At 49.1% G+C, this 20,017-nt stretch overlaps 1 protein-coding gene across 6 annotated transcripts in view; it reads right to left on the bottom strand.

Annotated features, from left to right (window-relative positions):
• The window catches only part of PCDH10 (protocadherin 10), a 40,794-nt gene extending 21,426 nt beyond the window's left edge, over window positions 1-19,368 (bottom strand). For all 6 annotated transcript variants that reach the window (XM_080387752.1, XM_080387753.1, XM_080387754.1 and 3 more), the window contains exons 1-4: window positions 12,523-19,368; window positions 10,908-10,966; window positions 10,243-10,349; window positions 1,464-1,769 (exon numbers count right to left, since the gene is read on the bottom strand). In XM_080387752.1, coding sequence (XP_080243878.1) covers window positions 1,464-1,769; window positions 10,243-10,349; window positions 10,908-10,966; window positions 12,523-15,129 — 3,079 coding nt within the window. In that variant the 5' untranslated portion in view covers window positions 15,130-19,368. The remainder of the gene's footprint in view (window positions 1-1,463; window positions 1,770-10,242; window positions 10,350-10,907; window positions 10,967-12,522) is intronic.
• Window positions 19,369-20,017: the final 649 nt, after the last annotated feature.

The raw sequence follows: 20,017 nt of genomic DNA, 5'->3' as shown, positions 1-20,017 counted from the left end.
GTAATGCACATCCTCCATCGGAACTCTGTTGTGATTAGACCATCAGTGCTACAAAACTCAAATGTTTAACTGAAGTGATAGAGATGAAATCAGTCCTGCTAGGTCACAGTTTAGTACTAAAGAATGTTGCTTAGAGGTAGATGATGGAAGAGCAGTTAGGGAAAGACAGAGTCATGAGTCATTAGGTCATGACTAAGTGAAATTTCACATTGGTCTTCAGAGTATGACCAGATGACTGACACCTGGTATTTTAGCTTACACAAAATAAGCTGATTGTCTCAGGATAGGTTTTTTTAGGAATGGCTTTCACATATCAGAATTGGTATCCAAATTTAGAAACTTTCAGTAAAGGAAATCTAAAGATTGAAGTGGTAAAGAGACCTCTCTGAAGGACTGAAATACCTGGACAACTACCGAAGAAAGGAGAACTAAGCTGTCTGTGCTGAGAACGATCTGTAGCAAAGATATTCACATGCCAGGACTGCCAGGGTAGCACCTTTCAGAACAACTAATTACTTTATAAAAATAAACAAACTAATACCATTCAGTGAGGGGGGTTTTTTGGTTGGTTTTTTTTTTGTTTGTTTGTTTGTTTTATCCCTGACCTGCTATCCTAGAAGACTTGTGTGTGCTGCTTGAAAAAGGTTCGGTATTGCAATGTTAATGTCTTTGGCTTATTTGGATGAGATAAACATGTAAACTCTTGAAGTCAAAGAGATTACAGTCTCTAATAAAATACAGAAGGCTGCTAAACAGAATGAAAAGACATATTAGATCAAAGTATTACTCAAGGGTTCTACAACTGGCTCAGACTCGAAAAGGAATTATGAAGGTCTTTTTGAGATCTATCACACTCTTTCATGCCACCCAACCATAGCCAAAGGGTGACTAAAGAGAGAGGCAAGATTTTGGAATAAGACAGGCTGCACAGAGGAGCACTGACAAAAGTAAATACTGTGTAGGCTGAAAGATGATCAGACTGAAGGCACAAAGTTCTGTCTTCTTCCTTCCAAACCCTTAATGTTAACTACGTAAATAGTTACTTCAAAATAACACACATACTGTTTACTCACAGAATACTGCTCAGTCATAAAAAGAAGCTCCTAGGACAGTTCTCTCAATTTTAGTCTTAAAAAATGGCAATGTCAACGTTTAAACCATCTATCCAAGAAAACTTTGAAAATAAACCAGCATCAGAGAATGAAACTGAGCAACTCCCCCGCTAATATCAGCTGATACTTTTGTTGTTGACAATCATGCCACACTAAAGACAAGCAAGGTTTGTCTTTTTTTAAAAGCATTGAACAATGCCTTCTTCAGTGGTGCCTGAATCCAAGAGAAGCCATTTTCCCCCACTGCTTCTAAAATTGTGTCTGTATTATTCCTACTATGAATAGCAGAAAGAGCTAACTTTTATTCCCGCAAAGGGAACACTTTCATACAGCTTTTTGAATAGTACTTACTCAAATATGGTGGTTTGTAAGGCGCTCGTGTATTAGACAGCAGTCCATCCAACTCCTTCCTCTCCAGAGTGTTGTGAAGGGCCTTCTCTTTGCCGAAGGTGGAGAAGGACCTTTCTGCCCCCGGCTGGGCTTCTGGTGTTTCAAACACTTCAGTGTCTGGAACGGAGTCCATGCCAGGTACATGGAGATTGCTGCGGTAATCTGCAGCTTGGCGTCCATCAGATGGAACAAAGGAAGGCATCCAGCACCGATCCGAGTGGCCCAGTGCTTTACATTCCTCCGTGCAATTGGAGAAGAGATCCATGCCTGCAAGCATGAGAGAAAAAGAAACTATCGATATAAGCTTCAGCATTATGAACAGCTGCTGGCAGATAAGAAACATTATGCGAAGAAAAGAGAGAAATGGAAAGAGAAATGTCATAAGAACTTCTTCCACTACTTTCATTTCCTCAACAAAAACGAAGTCCAGTCTTCAGAAGTCAAAGGCACCAATTAGTAAGCAAAACTAAATGCCAGAACGTCACACACACACAAAAAATATCACAAGAGGAAGGGTATTGGTGGCCCTCACAAGATCACTTGCAGATCTCAATGTATAGAACCCATTCCAATAAGGTTCCGTTCCGCTTGTGGGTTCACGTCCATGGTTCACCAGTTGAAAACAATTGTTTTAAGAACATGAAGGAATTGTTTCTACATAAATGTACCTTGACAAAAGAAATTAAGTGCCCTGACTGAAGAATTATGGATTTTATTTATGAAAATGAAACATTAATGAATCCTATAAAGGAACTATCTGTGCCTACATTAGTACACGGATAGAGCCTATTGATATTAAAAGCAAATCTTACAAACGAGGAATCCAGCTTCCAAGTGATCAGGATGGCCTATTTAATCAATTGTTGCATCGTTCTTTCAGAAATAGTTTTCATCGCTACTGCAGCAGTCCTTACTATCATCAAGTCATCCAAGTAATGGGACAGAATCCTATAATAAATCACTGTAATTAGCGGTACGAAGGTAGCCGTCGTCCGAGGTGACATGGCTGTGGATACTATTGACAAAATTGTTAATGCCTCCCCTATATAAGCAAACACTTGTCCCTGCCAACACGGAACTGTTTGCTTACAAATCCTTTAATGCTATTAAGATTTCAAATGACAAGCTATGTTTCTATTGACTACCTTCAGATTGGCCTCCCGAAAGAATATTTCCTGTCTGTGAGTCACTAAATTGTTGGATTATACTTGTTTTGAGAGGAATGGTGTATCAAATCACAGGCACACAGTAAAATAAATACCAGCATCTCCAAGCTGATGTTCAACATCGCACAGAAAAGCAGAGCAGTAAAGAAATATCATTTTCTTGTATTTATAAAGAGAACTGAGTGTCTTAGAATAGGTGTATGTCAAAACTGAACTAAATCTGTTATAAACATTGCATTTACAAGCATTGCATTAGAATTACAAAAAATGACACTACTTGCAAGAGAAACAGGAAAAAATCTTGAACAGCTGTAATAAGATTCATGTAATGTAGCTCATTCACCAGCCAACATTGTAAAGAACTGGATTAGCTTGATCTCCAGCGTGAGGATTAGTATTAAGAATTCTACCACTGTTTTGAACCATAATTTGACTCATATTAGTAATATTTATGCAGTATCTCACACTACAAACAACAATCTCTTCAGCAAGAATCTTTCTGAGCTATCAACAAGTGCTTGCGTACTAAAGGCAGTCACTTAGAAAAAATATGAAGAAAGAAAAAAAGCTTTTTATCTCAGATTAATCTCACTTGGTAATTACTTTATTTTTAAATTAAGTAATATACAGTGTTAGGTCCAGTTTTGATTAGAACCTTGCATTGATAATTGGCATGAAGAAGTCTGAAAATAAATTGCTGATCAGTGAACTGCTGAAGAATGCAAACGTGAACTGCAGATATGATTAAGGAATCAGATTAAGATCATCAGACAAGGCGTACAAATTGTATAGTTCTAAATTCCATAGCGGTAGTAGCTGTCAAAGACTGAAAAGAAAGATTTAGATGCAGTCTTCCCAGAAAGAAATTTATATATAAGAATGTCTATAAAATCGAGCATGTGTGTTATCTTATGTATTGAAATGTCTGCACAATAATATCTCTTATGCAAGAAAAGACATATTTTATGAATCTAATTTTTTGCCATTCAGAAGATTTAAGTGACAAGTAACACAACATGGTTATTTCAATTTTCAGATTTCCTAGCAAAGCTACATGTAAACAACAAACAGCCCTACTTTTAAGAGGAAAATTATTACAGTTTACATTTTGCTAACAGTGTATCAGCGACCATTCATTCAACACTTTCTGAAAGACAGCAGGGGAAAGAAAGAATTACAGATAAATATTAATTTTATTCTTTAGTCAATGGGGAGGGAGATATGATAACATTGTTTTTAAGATACATATTCAAAGATAGACCCTTTTTTGACCTTCACAGATTTTATTTCCCCTGGAAAACTACCCTCCATTTTACTATTTCGTTTTCACATCAGCTGCTAAACTGCAAAATGTCTCTACCCAAATATTATTTTTTTTAGTTCCCTTTTGAATACTGCTTGTCTAGTGCAGTGCACTGAATAGTATTATATAACAGCTTATTATAAAAGAGATGTTATAGCCACTATAAATCAGGATTTTGAATAAACAAAGTAATGAATGCAGGGAATATAAAATGTAAGCTTGTATGGCAAACTTTCCCCCCCCCCCCCCCCCTTGAAGGTAAGAACTTGTAAAAGAAAACAAAAACATACACATATACATATGGATTTTAATGTACACTCTTGGAACACACAGCTAGAACGTAAATGCTTTCTTAGGATGGGAACAAAATGTTCAGAGGCCTGGGTTGGGTATTGTTCCCACTTGAATCAGTCACAACATTCCCTAAGAGTTTAATGGGTGCAGAACCAAGCCCTTGGTTTTAGTATTTTGACAGAAAAGAAATTTGAATTAGGAGTCTTATTTTGAAATCCCTGGGCATCTATGTATATTTAAACTGGCAATGATATGAATGCTGGCTATTCCTCCTCCACCTTTTTCTTGTGGGTTGTGGTACACAATTCTCTGTTTCTAATTGAAAAACATTAAAAACGGGGGGAAAGGCTACTTGCTTTTTTCCAAGGAGGAAGGATATATCATGGTAAACAAAGTAAGACAATTCAGCACAGAACTCCTTCATACACCAAGAATCATGTTCTTGATTTATAACAAAAAGAAATGTTCAGCAGTATAACACTTCCACCTCACCTCCCTCATAAATCTGGTAATACATATGATCCTTCAGAACTAAATTATCCATCATAATTGCAAATCCACATTAAAGAAAAATGCTTTCTATTTTTCGCCTAGTTACCATATTAGAACTTGCATGCAGATAAACTGGGATTTTAAAGGTGACTCTGAACTACACATTTCAAATGCCATTTGTGGATACAAATAGGTAGTATAGTGCACTGAAGTGCTTAACAGTGATAAACATTGCACTGTTCCAAGCAGAGCATACATATAAAAGCTCACGGCAAAGGCCACTAGTTAATTCATATTTGTTCAAGTCTTATTACTAGGTAGGCCAGTGGGCAATAGGAGCTCTCACACAACCTTAACTTTGCAGATTTTGAAGGACAACAAGCCCTGCCCCCCCCTTCAAAGAAAACAAAACCTAGGAAAGGAGTTAAAAGTTACGGTTGACATCTGCACCTGAATGTCCTGAACTCAGGTGCTTGGAATCAGGTACTTGGTAGTGTTGCGTTTCTGAAGCATATTCCCCATTTGCTTCCATCTCATATTTCAAAAGGAGAAAATCCGAATTTCCATGTGCATGAGTTCTAATTGGTATGAAAGACAGTTTAGTGCTAAGCAAAAATTAGGCCTAAAATAGTTTTAAAATAATGTATTCTTTCTTAATTTAATTAAGGGAAAAAGAGCCATACACCAGGCTTTTAGAGCAACGACTGACCGTGTTCATACGTATTACTGAGTAAATGATGTAATAAAAAGCAAAAAATACAAATTAAATGTTGACAAAGTATTTTTGTAGTACTGTTATTGACAGGTTTTTTTTCCCTAATTTGTAATTTTTTCAGAACTTTGGCTTTTACTTGGAATTAAATGACACTACACTTTCTGTTTCTTCTGCGGTAGTTTTTCTTATAAAATCTAGTTAGATGTGAGATAGGCATGATGTAGGGAACCAGACCTTCTTTTCAGAGCTCCATCACCAGAAAAACCATCCATTTGGTTAGATTATCCTTGAGCAAGTTACTCATTTCCCCATGATTTATGTCTTGTGTCAGTAAATATGGATAATGATGTTAACCTCCTTTGTAGAAGACTTTCTCTACTGAAGAACTGGACTTTACGAAACAGAGTTATTATCATTCTTTCTTGCTAAGTAATAGGTGTGCGCCTCGGATAAAACTGACTTCATCTGCATGAGAACACGAATAAAGACTCAAACATCTTCAATACTCAGCTCTTCCAAATCTCAACTTCAAAGCCCTATCTGAACCACTGAGATGTGAACATTATTCAGCACGCAGCCACAGGAAAGAAGAGAATAAAAGAAAAAGAAACCGCCCTCAGCTTGAGTCAAAGCACTTTTCTAAGCCATTTTCATGTTCACTCTTACTTTATCCGAGATAGACTCTTAGCCCAAGTGATCTTCAAAACAGGATTTAGTTGTCACTCTGCACAGGCTCGGAAGGAATTCTGGTTTTCTCTGTCCCTTTATCACTAAAATTCTTCTTCTGACTTCTCAAATTCTTCTCCTTATGAACACCAAAATATCATAGCCCTTCTGTAATCATGCATACTAACCCCCTTGGGGTTTACCTAATCTGTACTGCAAAGGTGTGAGGCAGCATTTCACCCTGTGCCTTTGTATCAGACCCCTATCGATTCCCTCCATAAAGTCCACTAGGGGAAACCTAATTTTAGATCTCAGCTGGTCACCACCGCATACTGTCCAGTACTGCACAGAGGAGATTATCCAAAAAGCTGATGCATTTTCTAGTATATACGTGACAGTCCATTTACTTAGCTTCACATCTCAGATATTCCTTCCTGAAGTGCATCTGAGAGAGACGACAATTCAAAGAAAAAAAGTGAAACACAGGTAATATTGTGAAGAACTCTGCATGTTCAGCTTGAGAAAGCTGAGCAGCTACTGAGCAACCATATGAAATAAGTTGATGGCATGAGTCCAAATCTTACAGGACAGGTGTCTAATTATACAATTTAAACATACACACATGCAGAGTATTAATTGGCACCCAAGCTGGCAATTTCACAAGGGAGGCCAAGAATTTAATCAACCATGGGAAATAAACTAACCTCATGCTTAGAAATTACTCCTACAGAACATGATTGAAATACAGTGTGTTAATAATAGGTAGTAGTGCTGTATTAGTTGCATTTGTTCTACAACAAACAGCAGCTTTTGTCTCAACCATTTTCAGACAAGGAAGAGCACAAGTCATTAGAACACACACTTGGGGCTGGAGAAACCCCTCTGTTTGCCAAAAATTTCTTGTGCTCCTTCACCTTTGGAAAGCCATTTTCCAAAAAGCTTGGATTCCTATCCCAGTCAATGAAACGACTACTCAGTCCATGAAAATTAGGCTCTTGAGTATCTCACTGCTTGCCATTCCCTGCTAAATCGAGATGACAGTACTTTTGTACTTCATGGATGTTAAGGTAGAGAAGAATGTGGGTAATTACAGGGCGTCCAGGTGGTACTTTAATGGGAACAAGATGAATCCTTTACATACATTCCAGCACATTTGAAACCATGATTAAATCACCATTAAGAAAATGTATTTCTTGAAAATGAACTAGAATCCTATTTCAAAACATAATAAAACATTTTATGATACACAGAACAGCTTAGTTTGGATTTTTCCCTAAATAATTGTGCAGGATAAGTCTATGACATAGTGATAGATTTTTATCCTGCATATTTTTCTTCCCAATTAATAATTCCCTGTGACACTCAGCTTGGGTAGCAATGGATTACTATAGAATAGCTACTTGTGTGCCACAGGGCTGTTCACTGGTGACAGTAATAGAAGTCATGTACAGAACAGTAAAAAGATGTTTTGCAAGCAGAACACCCTGCTGACTAAAACTGGTACGGAGTGAACTTTATTTGTCAATGTGAACTATCTACTAAGTATTTTTGGATGCAAATGTAATGCTTAAAAAAAAAACAAACCAAAAAAAAAAACCCCAATGAAACCACATGATGCTGCATGGTATCAGGTAACTTCTTGAAAGAGACATTCCAAACTTCTGCCATGCTATCAACCAATGTGCTTTCCTTCAATAATTTAGAAAGAATTGGTTATAGAGCACCAGAACAACTGAAAAACTGAGAAGGCATTCCCTCAGGTATTTCCTATAGCCACTTGAGATCAAACAAGATTTATGCTCCTTTTTTTTTTCTCGTACAATTTGTCGCCAAAAGCTAATAGCAAGAATGATGTTTTCATATCAAAATATCTTGTCATCGCTGAGGTCAAGTGGCACTTTCTTTACATCACAACAGGATTCAGCCCAAAACTTACAGGAAAATTATATTATATGGAAGTAAAAGATTAAAGCAGTTTCTGCAGAGATTTGTTTTTAAATATTTATTTAGAACTAGCCATAAAAAAATCGTGCATGCAAATTATGCTCAAATCACAGCACCAATATATTAAGTTGGAAGTTCTGTGTATTTGAGGTTTCAGTTCCGTTAATTGTGAGTAGACCAAACCTAGTTGTCAGCTTTCATTACTTCGTATGTCAATACCACTGAAGACACAAAAGTTCATACATCATATCAGATTCTTAAATGATTTGAAATGATTTTGAAAGTATAGATTTTTTCCCCTAGCTTGATAAAATTGAGAAGATGAAAATGAAGAATTTACCCAGCTAAGGACTAATGCCAAGTTTGACAGTAGTTCCAGTGTTCACACCCGAGATGGACTACTTTTAAAATGGAGAGAAAGAATAAAGAGCAGAGGCACAACAATAACAACACTGAATGCATCTAAAAGAAAATAGCTTTCAGTTGATGTGCAACTATATGATTATATTCCCACCATCAGTCAAATCCAGCCCCTTCTGCAGATGTTTATTCTTTTCTCTCCTGTTTGGTTATTATGGTTCATTATGTTGAGGGACTAAGCTGATTGAAATGTTCATTGAGATGACTGCTGCAGTAAAATGCGTAAAAGAAAAAAAAAAAAGGAATGCAGGGAGGGCAGGAGGAGAGGGAGCTTTTTATAACTCAGTAGCACTGATTGCTGCATCAGAAACAGTGCAAAAGAAAGGGTGGGGGGAGGCTAAATACATGGCTTTTTAAAACAACAATAAATCATACGCCATATATAGGCCAAAAATGAAAGAGGCTCTGTGTTCAGATGTAAACTTCTGGCAAGACCTGGTTTGTTGTCAGGTTCCCAGACACAAAATAGACACTCTGTTCACTTAGCATGAAGCTCTGCAAGAAGCAGGGAGCTCCGGAGACTCTTGGCTCTTCTCAAGTCTCATTAGGTCTGCATATTAATGACTTGCAGCAATATAAAGGGGCCCTGTAGCAGCCTCCTCTTCCCCTGGTTTCTGGGTTTCCCATCGTTAAGGGCATAGTGACTACAGCAGCAAGAAAATAGAGGACATGAACAGAGCACGCGGGTGAGGCAGCACTGCTGTGACAGTACTGGGTCCCTTGCCCTGGTATCTTCTAAGATGGGGGTCAGGAAAAAAAAAAAAAAAAAAAAAGGATGACTGCAGAGACTCTGGCAGTATAGTGTAGGACACACTTGTAGCAAATCCTTACACATGAGAAGAGCACAGAGGAAACAAGGGGAAAGCAACCACCGTGCTGAATCAAGACACACCAAACCTTTGCAGACTGTGGCAGAGAAGAAAGCACAAACATTTGTGGCTGAAATGCAGTGTGAGGGTGAGAATGAATTCCAGTGCATAGGCTCCAAACAAATGTCCCTTTCAGAAGACGACTGACAGTATGAGAGCAAAGACAGCAAGCTGTACACATGGGAATAACGTTACAATGTATAGTATATATTTTCTAGGCGATTCAAATCACAGTCTTTCAAAGCATTTCTTTACTTTGTCAGGACAGAAAGAAATGTACTTAAGAACACCTTAGCCTTATTAACATGGATATCACTTATACGATATGGTGCCTCAATTTGAATTAAAAAACAATCCTCAAAAAACGCTGAAGTATTACACATTCAGAGCACCCGACGTGTCTCTGCTCCCCAGCAAAAATCCTCACAGTCTGGCTGTCATTCAATCACTGGGTTCATTCTTTCCCTTGGGAACTCCCCCTGCACTTCACACTGCCATGCCAGTTGAAGTGCCTGCTAAACAAAATTTCCTAATGCTTTAAAATTCTGCAAGTCTGCCGTTGAAAACAAATGCACTATAAAATGTACCAACAACTTTGTTTTAGCATGCAGGAAGTTTTGCTACAGCAGATGATGCAGAATACCATACCCCCGCCCCCAACCAAACCAGTAAGATAAACACTGGGAGTGAAAGGGGTTCAGAATCGCCTCCTTGCTCAGGTAATGGTAGTAGCAAGCTGACTTAAACCCAGCCTCCCATACAATAAGATCGCATTATTTACGCCACTCCTGTATTATATTCCTATAAGTAACTGTTCTTTCTAGTCTCCCTGCTTAAAGATCTACTATTTCCATTCTCTTATCAGACTTACCAGAGGATTGACCTCGATTAGTGGCATCATGATCACTGTCTCCTTGCTCACTGTCTCCATGACCACTGTCCTTAGAGCTTACTATGTCTGCTTCCTGGAATGCAGAACTAGACACAGAAACAGCTTTACATTAGAATAAACATGAAAGAGGAACTCGTAAAACATTCTTCTGCCATCACATGGCCAAACACGGTGCTGCATTCACCCACTCCTGCCTGCTGCTCTGCTTCTGCAGAGGGGCTCTGTCCACCAAAAACCAAACTGGCGTTTTCAGACCGTGGCAGTCTGGCTGAAACGGACAGCAGGCATCATCACTCCACCTGGGTTTCATGTCATCGGTACAAACAATTTGGTAGCATTTACTTCAGCTGGATAGATAAATTTTAACTCAGGGAGACCATTGTTTTCTGGAAGACCCTACAGAAGCATTCATAAGTATTTAAAGCACGTTTTAGACTAATACAAAATGAGATTTTGTTCTCTTTTCAGTTGGTTTTGAAACCAGTTCAGAAAAGCCGTAATTCAAACTCATTTAGTCGACAGCATACATACATTCAGTTTCCCATTGCTTTACTACTATTTTACATCCGCAGTAAACGCATTTCTGCGCCCCATTCAGACCCGCTAAAGCATGCGTTAGGAAAATAAGGTTAAGGAGCTCATACCTGTTTACTCGTCGGGGTCTGTCAACTAGATAACTGAGCTCAGCACGCTGATGTTTTGTCTAGGAAAAAGAAAATATGGGGAAATATTTTAAATCTTGATATTTCTGTAACCAACATCAGAAAATATACCAGAGCAGCTCAGCACATTCACTATAAATGGTAATGTTTAGCTGCAAGTAGGCCTACACAATCTGTTTCTAGGATGTAAGGGGAAAAAAACCCCAGCTCTTACTCTCATTTGCACAGATGGGAAAGCATGAGGGATTTTTTTCCTGAGTTTTTTGGGATGAGATTCTGACACGTTTTCTCACAGTGCACGCTGTTGAGCATCACAAGGACTCCCACAAAAATCAACAGAACTATTTCTAGAGTTGTGTACTACTTAGTCTGGGGAAAAAAAAAAAAAAACTTATTGTAATCTAGTTTTCAGCCTGTTTTTAATGCCAGTGTATGAAAATAGGGAGAGACAGTACCGTTACTGCACCCTAAGGAATAAAACACATTGAGATACCCCGGAGTCCTTAAAAAGGCAACAGAAGACAGAGTTGTATAGATGTTTTGAGGAAAGGTCAATCTCACAAACCAGTATTAAAATTGTGCTGCAAAACCTTACACTTGAGAAAATACCACTCAAGCCACCTTTGCCAGACGGGACAGCACTGAGGTTTCAGTGTTCAGGTGAAAGAGAGGATGTGTTGTTCGCACTAGTGCACAGGCAGAGCAGTACTGAGGGCATGCAGGAGCTAACCCAGCAGAAAACGATTAGCAGGGGGGGTATTATGGCATGACATATGATTTGATAGAAATGCTCAACACACTAGATACCACAGTATAGGCAACACAGAGAGAGATATGTAACAGGAGGAGACGTGAAGTCTCTGCACATAATTTCACAGAAACTCTTTCTGGATGCTTTCCTTTGCAAACTCAGCTTTGGGTTACAGAGTAAAGTCAATTAATAAACCCTGACTCACAAATTAATTAAAGTTCCTGCTAACTGTAGAGATTGACAGAGCCCCAGAGGGGAGTTCCCCCAAAGCCTTCCTTGCACATGCAAAGACTTCAGGAAGAAAAAAGACACAGGTTTAAAATGTTGCTTCAGAAACTCCTGTGATTACACCTCACATCATTCCATTAGTGCCAGATGCAGCAACCCTGAGAAAAGCTGTAACCCCCCTGCCCCACAGCCGGCCCACTGGCAGCGGCGCAGGGGGATCGCTGCGCCCCGATGCTGCCCGGCCGGGCCAGCCCCGTGCACAGGCACGCCGAGGGGGGGGGGGGGGGCGGGACCCGACGGGATGGGATGGGACACTTCTGGCTGCAAGTTTCTGAGCCCGGCCGTGGGGGAGCAGGCGGGGTGCTGCGTGGGGGGAGGGGGGCGCCCCGCACTCCCCTCTCCCTCGCCTGCCTGCGCTGAAGCCCCCTCCCAATACATGAGCGGCCAGCGGGGAGGGAGGCGGCGGACGGGTGACGAACAGGGGAGAGGAGGGCGAGGGGGAAGCCAGGTGCTGGGGGGCAGCCCGCAGCGGGGCACGGCCGCCCAACGCGCCCCCCCCCCCCCCCCCCCCGCGGCCCAGCTGGAGGCGGGGGGCGGCGGGGGGCGCCCGGGCCTTACCTCGCTGGACAGAATGCTGCCGTTGGAGATGATGTCGGGCTGCTGGTCGGCGTAGCCGGTGACGATGGCCCCGCAAGGGTTGTGCTCGGCGTCGGTGCTGCGGGAGGGGCTGCAGGGCTTGAGGAACATCAGGTCGGTCTTGGCGGACTCGGGGGTGAGGCAGACCTGGTAGCAGTAGTTCTGGTTGTGGTGATGGGAGCCGAAGCTGCCCGACTCCTCCACCGGCACCTGCGCCGGGTTGCTGGGCACGTTGGAGCTCTGCACCAGCATGATGTCCGACTTGCTGAGCTTCTTCTTGCGGGCCCGCGCCTGGCGGCTGCAGCAGGGGCAGCAGCAGCAGCAGCCCAGGCAGCAGTCGCTGGCCAGGCAGGTGTAGATGTTGAGCTTCTTCTCCTTCTGGCAGCGCACGGCCAGGACGATCATGGCCAGCAGGAAGATGAAGGAGACGGAGCCCAGGGCGATGATGAGGATGAGGGTGAGGTCGAGGGAGGTGTCCCCCCCGGAGCGGCTGGGACGATGCTCGCCGGAGCCGCCGCCGCCGCCGCCCCCCGCGCCCGCCCCCGCGCCCAGGCCGCCGCCGCCGCCGCCGCCGGGCCGCTCGGCCGCGCCGTCCACCAGCACCACCTGGATGGCGGCGGTGGAGGAGAGCGGCGGCTGCCCGTGGTCGCGCACCTCGATGACCAGCTCGTAGGGGCGCTGCGGGTCGCGCTTGGCCGGCACCCTGCGGGCCGTCCGCAGCTCCCCGGTGCGCCAGTCCATGCGGAAGAGGCTGGCCTCGTTGCCCCGCACGATGCTGTAGGTGAGGCGGGCGTTCTCCCCGTCGTCGGCGTCCACCGCCGCCACCCGGCTCACCAGGTAGCCCGGCTCGGCGCCGCGGGGCAGCGCCTCCCGCGCCGGGGTGCCGTTGCGGCCGGGCAGGGGGCTGACGATGGCGGGGGCGTTGTCGTTCTGGTCCACCACGACGATGTTGACGGTGGCGTTGCCGGCCAGCGGCTGCGGCTCCTCGCCGGCGTCGCGGGCCTCCACCTGGAAGCTGAACTCCTTGAGCTGCTCGTAGTCGAAGGAGCGGAGGGCGTAGAGGAAGCCGTTCTCGGAGTTGATGGAGACGTAGGTGAAGACGGACATGCCCTGGATCTGGCTCTCCAGGATGGAGTAGGCGAGCTGGGCGTTGGCGCCCTGGTCCCGGTCGGTGGCGCTGACGGCGTAGATGTAGGCGCCGGGCACGTTGTTCTCGCTCACGTAGACCTGGTAGACGGGCTGGCTGAAGCGCGGCGCGTTGTCGTTCACGTCGCTCACCCGCACCTGGATGGACTTGCTGGTGCTCAGCGGCGGCTCGCCGCGGTCCCGGGCCACCACGGTGAGGGTGTAGGCGTCGCCGCCCGGCTGCTCGCGGTCCAGCGGCCCCTCGGTGACGATGGTGTAGTAGTTCTTGAAGGAGCTCTTGAGGCGGAAGGGCGCGTCGCCCTGCAGCAGCTCGCACTGCACCTGCCCGTTCTCCTCCGAGTCGCGGTCCGAGACGCTGAAGAGGGCCACCACGGTGCCCGGCGCCGCCGCCTCGCTCACCGCCTCCTTGACGGTGGAGAAGCTGATCTCGGGCGCGTTGTCGTTGGCGTCCAGCACCCGCACCAGCACCTTGCAGTGCGCCGGCACGGCGTTGGGCCCCAGGTCCTTGGCTTGCACGTACACCTGGTACACGCTGCTCTCCTCGTAGTCCAGCTCGCCGCTCACCTCCAGCCGCCCGGTGCGCGGCGCGATGCCGAAGAGCTCCCGGGCGCGGGCAGAGATGTGGCTGCTGAAGGAGTAGATCACCTCGCCGTTCTGCCCCTCGTCGGGGTCGGTGGCGTTGAGCTGCAGCACCAGGGTGCCCGGCGGCGAGTTCTCCGGCAGCGACACGGTGTAGACGGGCTGCTCGAAGGCGGGGACGTTGTCGTTGGAGTCCAGTACCCTGATGGTGAGCAGGGCGGTGCCGGTGCGCTGCTGGGGCTGCCCGCCGTCCACCGCGGTCAGCACGTAGCGGTGCACCGCTTGCTGCTCCCGGTCCAGGGGCTTGTCCAGCACCAGCTCGGCAAAGCGGTTGCCGTCCCCCTGCGTCTGCACGTCCAGGGAGAAGTAGCTGTTGGGGGTGATCTCGTAGGTGCGCAGCGAGTTGGTGCCCACGTCGGGGTCGAAGGCGCTCTCCAGGGGGAAGCGGGTACCCGGCGTGGCGCTCTCCGAGATCTCCACGGTGAGGTCGGGCTCCGGGAAGGAGGGCGGGTTGTCGTTGATGTCCAGCACCTCGATCTCCACCCGGAACAGCTCGAGGGGGTTCTCCAAGAAGACCTCCAGGTGCAGCAGGCAGGAGGGGCTCTGCTTGCAGATCTGCTCCCGGTCGATCTTCTCGTTCACGTAGAGCACCCCGGTTTCCAGGTTGAGCTCCAGGTAAGGGCTACGGGAGTTGGGCGCCGTCTGGAAGCGGCGAGCCGAAAGTTTTGTAATGTCCAAGCCCAGGTCCTCGGCGATATTCCCCACGAACGTGCCATGCTCCTGCTCTTCCTGCACCGTGTAATGGAGCTGGCAAAGGGCCCCCTCCACCATCCAGAGCAAGGCAAAGAGGAATAGCACAATCATCTCCAAACGGGGAAAGAGATTCCCCCTCCCCAACACCTCCTCTTCCAAAAGCCACCACTACCACCACCTCCTACTCCTCCTCCGAAAATACACAGTACAGTGTGTGTGCCTGTGCGTGTCTATCTATGTGTGTGTGTGTGTCTCTGTCTGTGTGTGCGCGCCTGTGTGTGTGTGTCCGCGCCTGCGAGCGTGTAGAGAAAGAGGGATCGGGGGAGGGGGAAGGAAGGGGGGGGGGGGGGGGGGGGGGGGGAAGGTTGATTTAGGGGGGTGCTAGATATTATTTCTTCTGATTCATGTTAGGATTTTTTCTCCCCCATCTCCCTCCTTTTTGTTACAAGTATTATTGTTTCACACGCTGACCAAATGAAGAAGACAGGCGTCCCCGCTTCATCTGTGATCTTCGAAATAAATGGCCAACTAATAATAGCTATTAGCTGGATGTATCTAGAGATACACAGTAGCCCGCTTTTATTTATTCCGAGAGTCTTGGCACTGCACCGCGGCAGCAGCAGTGGCGGCGGAGGCAGCAGCAGCAGCAAATCCCAAGGAGAGGATTTCTATATTTCAAGATTGTCCTCGGTTTGTCTTCCTGGTGGGAGCTGGAGGGGTAGATGCTGCTGGAAAAGCCGGTGGACATGCCCTCTTTAGATGCAAGAAAAAGGCAGAAAACCGCGAAATTAAAAAAAAAAAAAATAATTACAACCCGCAAAAAGATTTCATAGCAAAAAAAAGGCAGAGAACAGCTTTGCTACCCAAAACTTTCATTCCCTGATTTCTCTGGGAATTCCTCTTTTTTATTTAAAGAATTTAGATTTTTCTCTCTTCTAGTAATAGTCTTTCATTTTCTTCTTTTATTGCTATTATTATGTTCATCATCATCATCATCATCACTCTGCTTTTTATGGATGTCCTGATCAGTTTTTTTTCCTCTCTTGCTTCTTTTGCGTCTAGCCCCTCTCTCTCTCTCTCTCTCTCTGTCTGTGTCTGTCTCTGCTTGCTGCTGCTGCCGCCGCCGCCGCTCGCCTCCCGTCCCGGCTCCGGTCCCGGCCCCAGCCCCGGCTCCTCTGATCTCTGCCGGCAGTTTCTGAGCCGGCAGCGCTCGGCTTTTCTGTTTTTGCGCAGCGCTCGGCTCCTGCCAACCAATCAGCCGTCAGCAACGCCCCCAGGGGCGGTACCCCATTGGCCGCGGCGCGCGTCAAGTAGGTTGCGTCACAGATGGGAGAGCGGGCGAGCGCGCAGGCAAGGCAGGGGAAGGCAGGCAAGGCAGGGGAAGGCAGGCAAGGCAAGGCAAGGCAGACAAGCAAGCAAGCAGGCAGGCAAGCAAGCAAGGCAGAGCGAGCGTGGGCCACGAGCTCCGGAGGAGCTGCAGGGGAATGCCTGCCTGCCTACCTGCCCGCCTGCCTACCTCGCTCCCTGCCTGCCTCCCTGCCCGCCTCAGAGCGCGGCCGCTCCCCCGCCGCAGCCGCTGGGTAGGGAGATCGCTGCTCGTCATCAGCGCGCACACACGGGTAGTTGTAAACAACCTTCTCCTTGGAGAGGGAGTTTCCACCAGCTACTAACTTTCCTACACTAGGCCGGGCGCAGTAGCGCGTTTAGGAAAAAGCATAAACAACGGGAAACTTGAGATCCTCCCCATTCCCCCACGGGCTGCCTTAGATAATTAGTTGGTTTGATGGTGGAGAAAGTGCAACTTTCCGTCATACGTCTGGACAGTGTTTCCAGCCAATTTAAAGTGTGATGAGCCTACGCTAATTTTTGCCGATTCACACTTCGGAATTTCCACTAACATAACGAGAGCGTCCGGTGCGAGGGAACAGGGAAACCGGGCGCGTGTCTTATGTCACCGGCTACTTGGGGCGGCGGCGGCAGGGCACCCCTGGGCCGGGGGGGACAGGTGCAAAGAAGCAGCACAGGCTCACCGCCCCTGATCCGGTTTAAGTGAAACGCTCCGGTACCGGGCGTGAGAGCCGGCCGTCCCCGTGCTCCCGGCGCTGCCAACGCCGGCAGCAGCAGCAGCTCCGGGGCTGCCCGCCCGCACCCCGGGCTGCGAGCCGCCGTTCCCGGCAGCCGCCATCGGGCTGGCGACTGTCCGCAAATGTTAGTGACCCGCGGCGGGTGGCCTCCCGCCTCCCGCAGCAACAGGGCATCCTCTCCTTTTCCCTCCGACAGCGAGAAGACAGCTCTGTGCTAAATAAAGTCGATTCTACCAATAGTGTCTATAGCACGTCAAGCGCTCGACTAACACGTTTGTTGATCGATGCGTTTGGCTGCGAAGCGACGCTGGCGCCGAGGAGAGGGCGCAGCGCCGGGGGTGCGATTCGAGCCGGGTGCTGGCAGATGTGAGCCCCAGCTGTGTCGGTGTCCCGTACTGCCCGCGGGCTCATGGCCACCGAAGACCCACGTCCGTAACTTTACCAAATGAAGAAAGTAAAGATTATTAAATATTTGTCGTTCTTTATTTCACAATGTTGTCGTTTTCGAAGAGCAACACAAAAGCAGCTGCTGCTTTGACCTCATCTTCAATCCGTCAGTAAGCAGTGGCTGCCTGCCATACATTTCAATAAACTATACCCTCAGATGCGTTCTGCGTTGCGGAAACGCAGGGCTCTGCGTCCCAAACTTGCGCGGGCAGCAAAACCGCCTTCGCCTCCGGGCGCGCCCCTGCCCGCCCGCCCCGGGGAAGGGGTCCCGGGGGCACCGGGCGCCCGGCCGCGGGCAGCTGAGCCCGGGGCACGGCCAAACTCACGCCGCCGCGGCCAAACCGACCTCAGCGTCACGCCGGGGGCCGGTTCCGGCCCGACAGCTCGTCAAAGCACACGCCCCCCACCACCATCCCCGGCGCGAAGCGGGTTAACGGCGCACCCAGCCGCGGGCACCGCCGGCGGATCGATGAGGGAGCGGCCCCCCGCCTCCCCCGGGGCACAGCCGCGCTGCCCCGCCGGCGGCGACGCCTTGCGGGCGGCAGACTCGGCGTCCAACGCGGCGGCCGCTCCGCGCCCGGGGCTGCTGCCGGCCCCCGCGCAGGCAGCGGCGCCCCCCGGGACCGGACCGGTGGGCAGCGGCGGCCCCCGCCCCGCTCCGCCCCGCCCCCCCGCCGGCGGCCGCAATCGCGGGCGGCCGCAATCGCGGGCGGCGGGCGCCCCCCAGCGGCGGCAATGGCGCACTGCGCCCGGGCGGCAGCACCGCCTCCGCCCCGCGGGGAGACCGGGCCCGTCGTCCCCGCGGTGCCCCCCCCGCCTCCCGGCTCTCACACCCCCGCCCGCCGCCTCCCCTCGCCCACGCAGCCCCTCCGGCCCCCCGCGGGCCGAACGCGCCGCTCGCCGCACCCCTGCCACCGCGCCCACGTCCGCCAGCGGCTGCGGCGGCTTTGAGTAGTGGGCTAGCGGCGCCCGGTGCGGCCTCGCCGCGGGGCGTGCGGGCGCGGGCGGGGGGGGGCAGGCGGCAAAGCAGCGACCGTGCCTGTGTGCGGGGGAGTCGCCGGTGCTGCCGGCCGGCGCGGCAGGCAGGGAAATGGCACCCCAGCTCACATTTCGTCCTCCCCAGCAGCCCCCCCCCCCCCCTCCCGCCCACCTCTCGGCGCTTAGAGCGGATCTAAGCGCAGCCGGCGGGTCGATGTCGGTGGGTGTTTTCCAATAAAATGGATTTCGTCAGAAAACCGCCGGCTGCCGCTGCCGGTGGGACGCGGGTGGGGAGCCCGCCGCCTTGCCTGCCACACGCAGCAGCGACCGCGGCATCTCCCCGCGCTGCCACCAACCCGGACGGCACGGTTGGGCCCCCGCTGCCGCGCCGGGCGAGGGGCCGCGCCGTGCCAGCCCGCCCCTAGGGCCGCGGCCGCGGCCAGGGATTCACCGTGACCCGAAGCAGCCCGTCTCTAAACCCCCCGCCGCCGGAGCGCCGGGAACGGCGATCTCTCTGCCTTCGAGGGAAGCGGGCAGCCCGGGCAGGCGGACCCCCAGGCGCCTCGGACGCGGAGGGGGCGGCCCGGGGCCGTGACCGAACGCGCCCCCGGGGCCCGGAGGTAAGGGGGGGCGGGGAGGAGCGGGGGCCGGCGCGGCTCCGCACTGCCGGGGCGGCCTCGGGGCGCTCCCACGCAGCGCGCTTTGTAAGGGCGGCCTGAAGCGGGGGGCTGCCACCAGGCGGGATGTCCGTGCATCCATATGCACACACACGTACCGGCGCGGGGGGAGCAGCCCCGGGGCGGCCGGCGCCGCGGTGCAGCCCACCCCCCCCCCCCCACCCCCCTCCCAGCTCCATTTTGCGCGGGGCGCGCAGAGGCGGCGGCCGGTTCCCCCGCAGGCTCCGCGCTGCGCTAAAACCCGAGCAGTGAATTAAAAGCGCCGATGATCTGAGGCAGCCCTCTAATGCAAAATGACAAATTGCACTTAGGCAATACATGAACGAGAAAATGATTTATGGATTTTCACGACGGGCTGAGCAAATGAAGGCGACATGAATTATACATCCTAATGTGCAGTATATCATTTTCTAATAACACTGTTTTAGTTCTAATGCCATATGCTGCTCTCTTCGATAGGGGGTATTGATTAAATAAAAAGTCCGAGGGCTGTCTTTAAACCGGTCGCATATCTTCTGCAGGCACCAGCTGAGGTTTATATATTTACCTTTCGCTAAAGCGAAGGGCCATCATCAGACCCCTGACACCATGGCGTTTAGTTTTCCCCATCTGTCATCATTTAATTTGGCGGTTACTTTGCCAAATGAAGACTAATCTTTCGTATCGCTGCCTCTCGCTCCGTGCTGCCATTTAGAAATGTAAATAGATGACATCGGGTCTGTAAATCCGCTGTGCTGACGGGGATGGCACCTGGGTAAGTCAAACCTTTCCTCCCTGCCAAAAACCCGCATGCGCCTCTTCGGCACCCCGAGC

This window comes from Falco punctatus, assembly GCF_963210335.1.
Source record: "Falco punctatus genome assembly, chromosome: 1".
NCBI lineage: Eukaryota > Metazoa > Chordata > Aves > Falconiformes > Falconidae > Falco > Falco punctatus.
The sequence above is the reverse complement of the archived record's forward strand: the minus strand, read 5'-3'. Positions and strand labels throughout refer to the sequence as shown.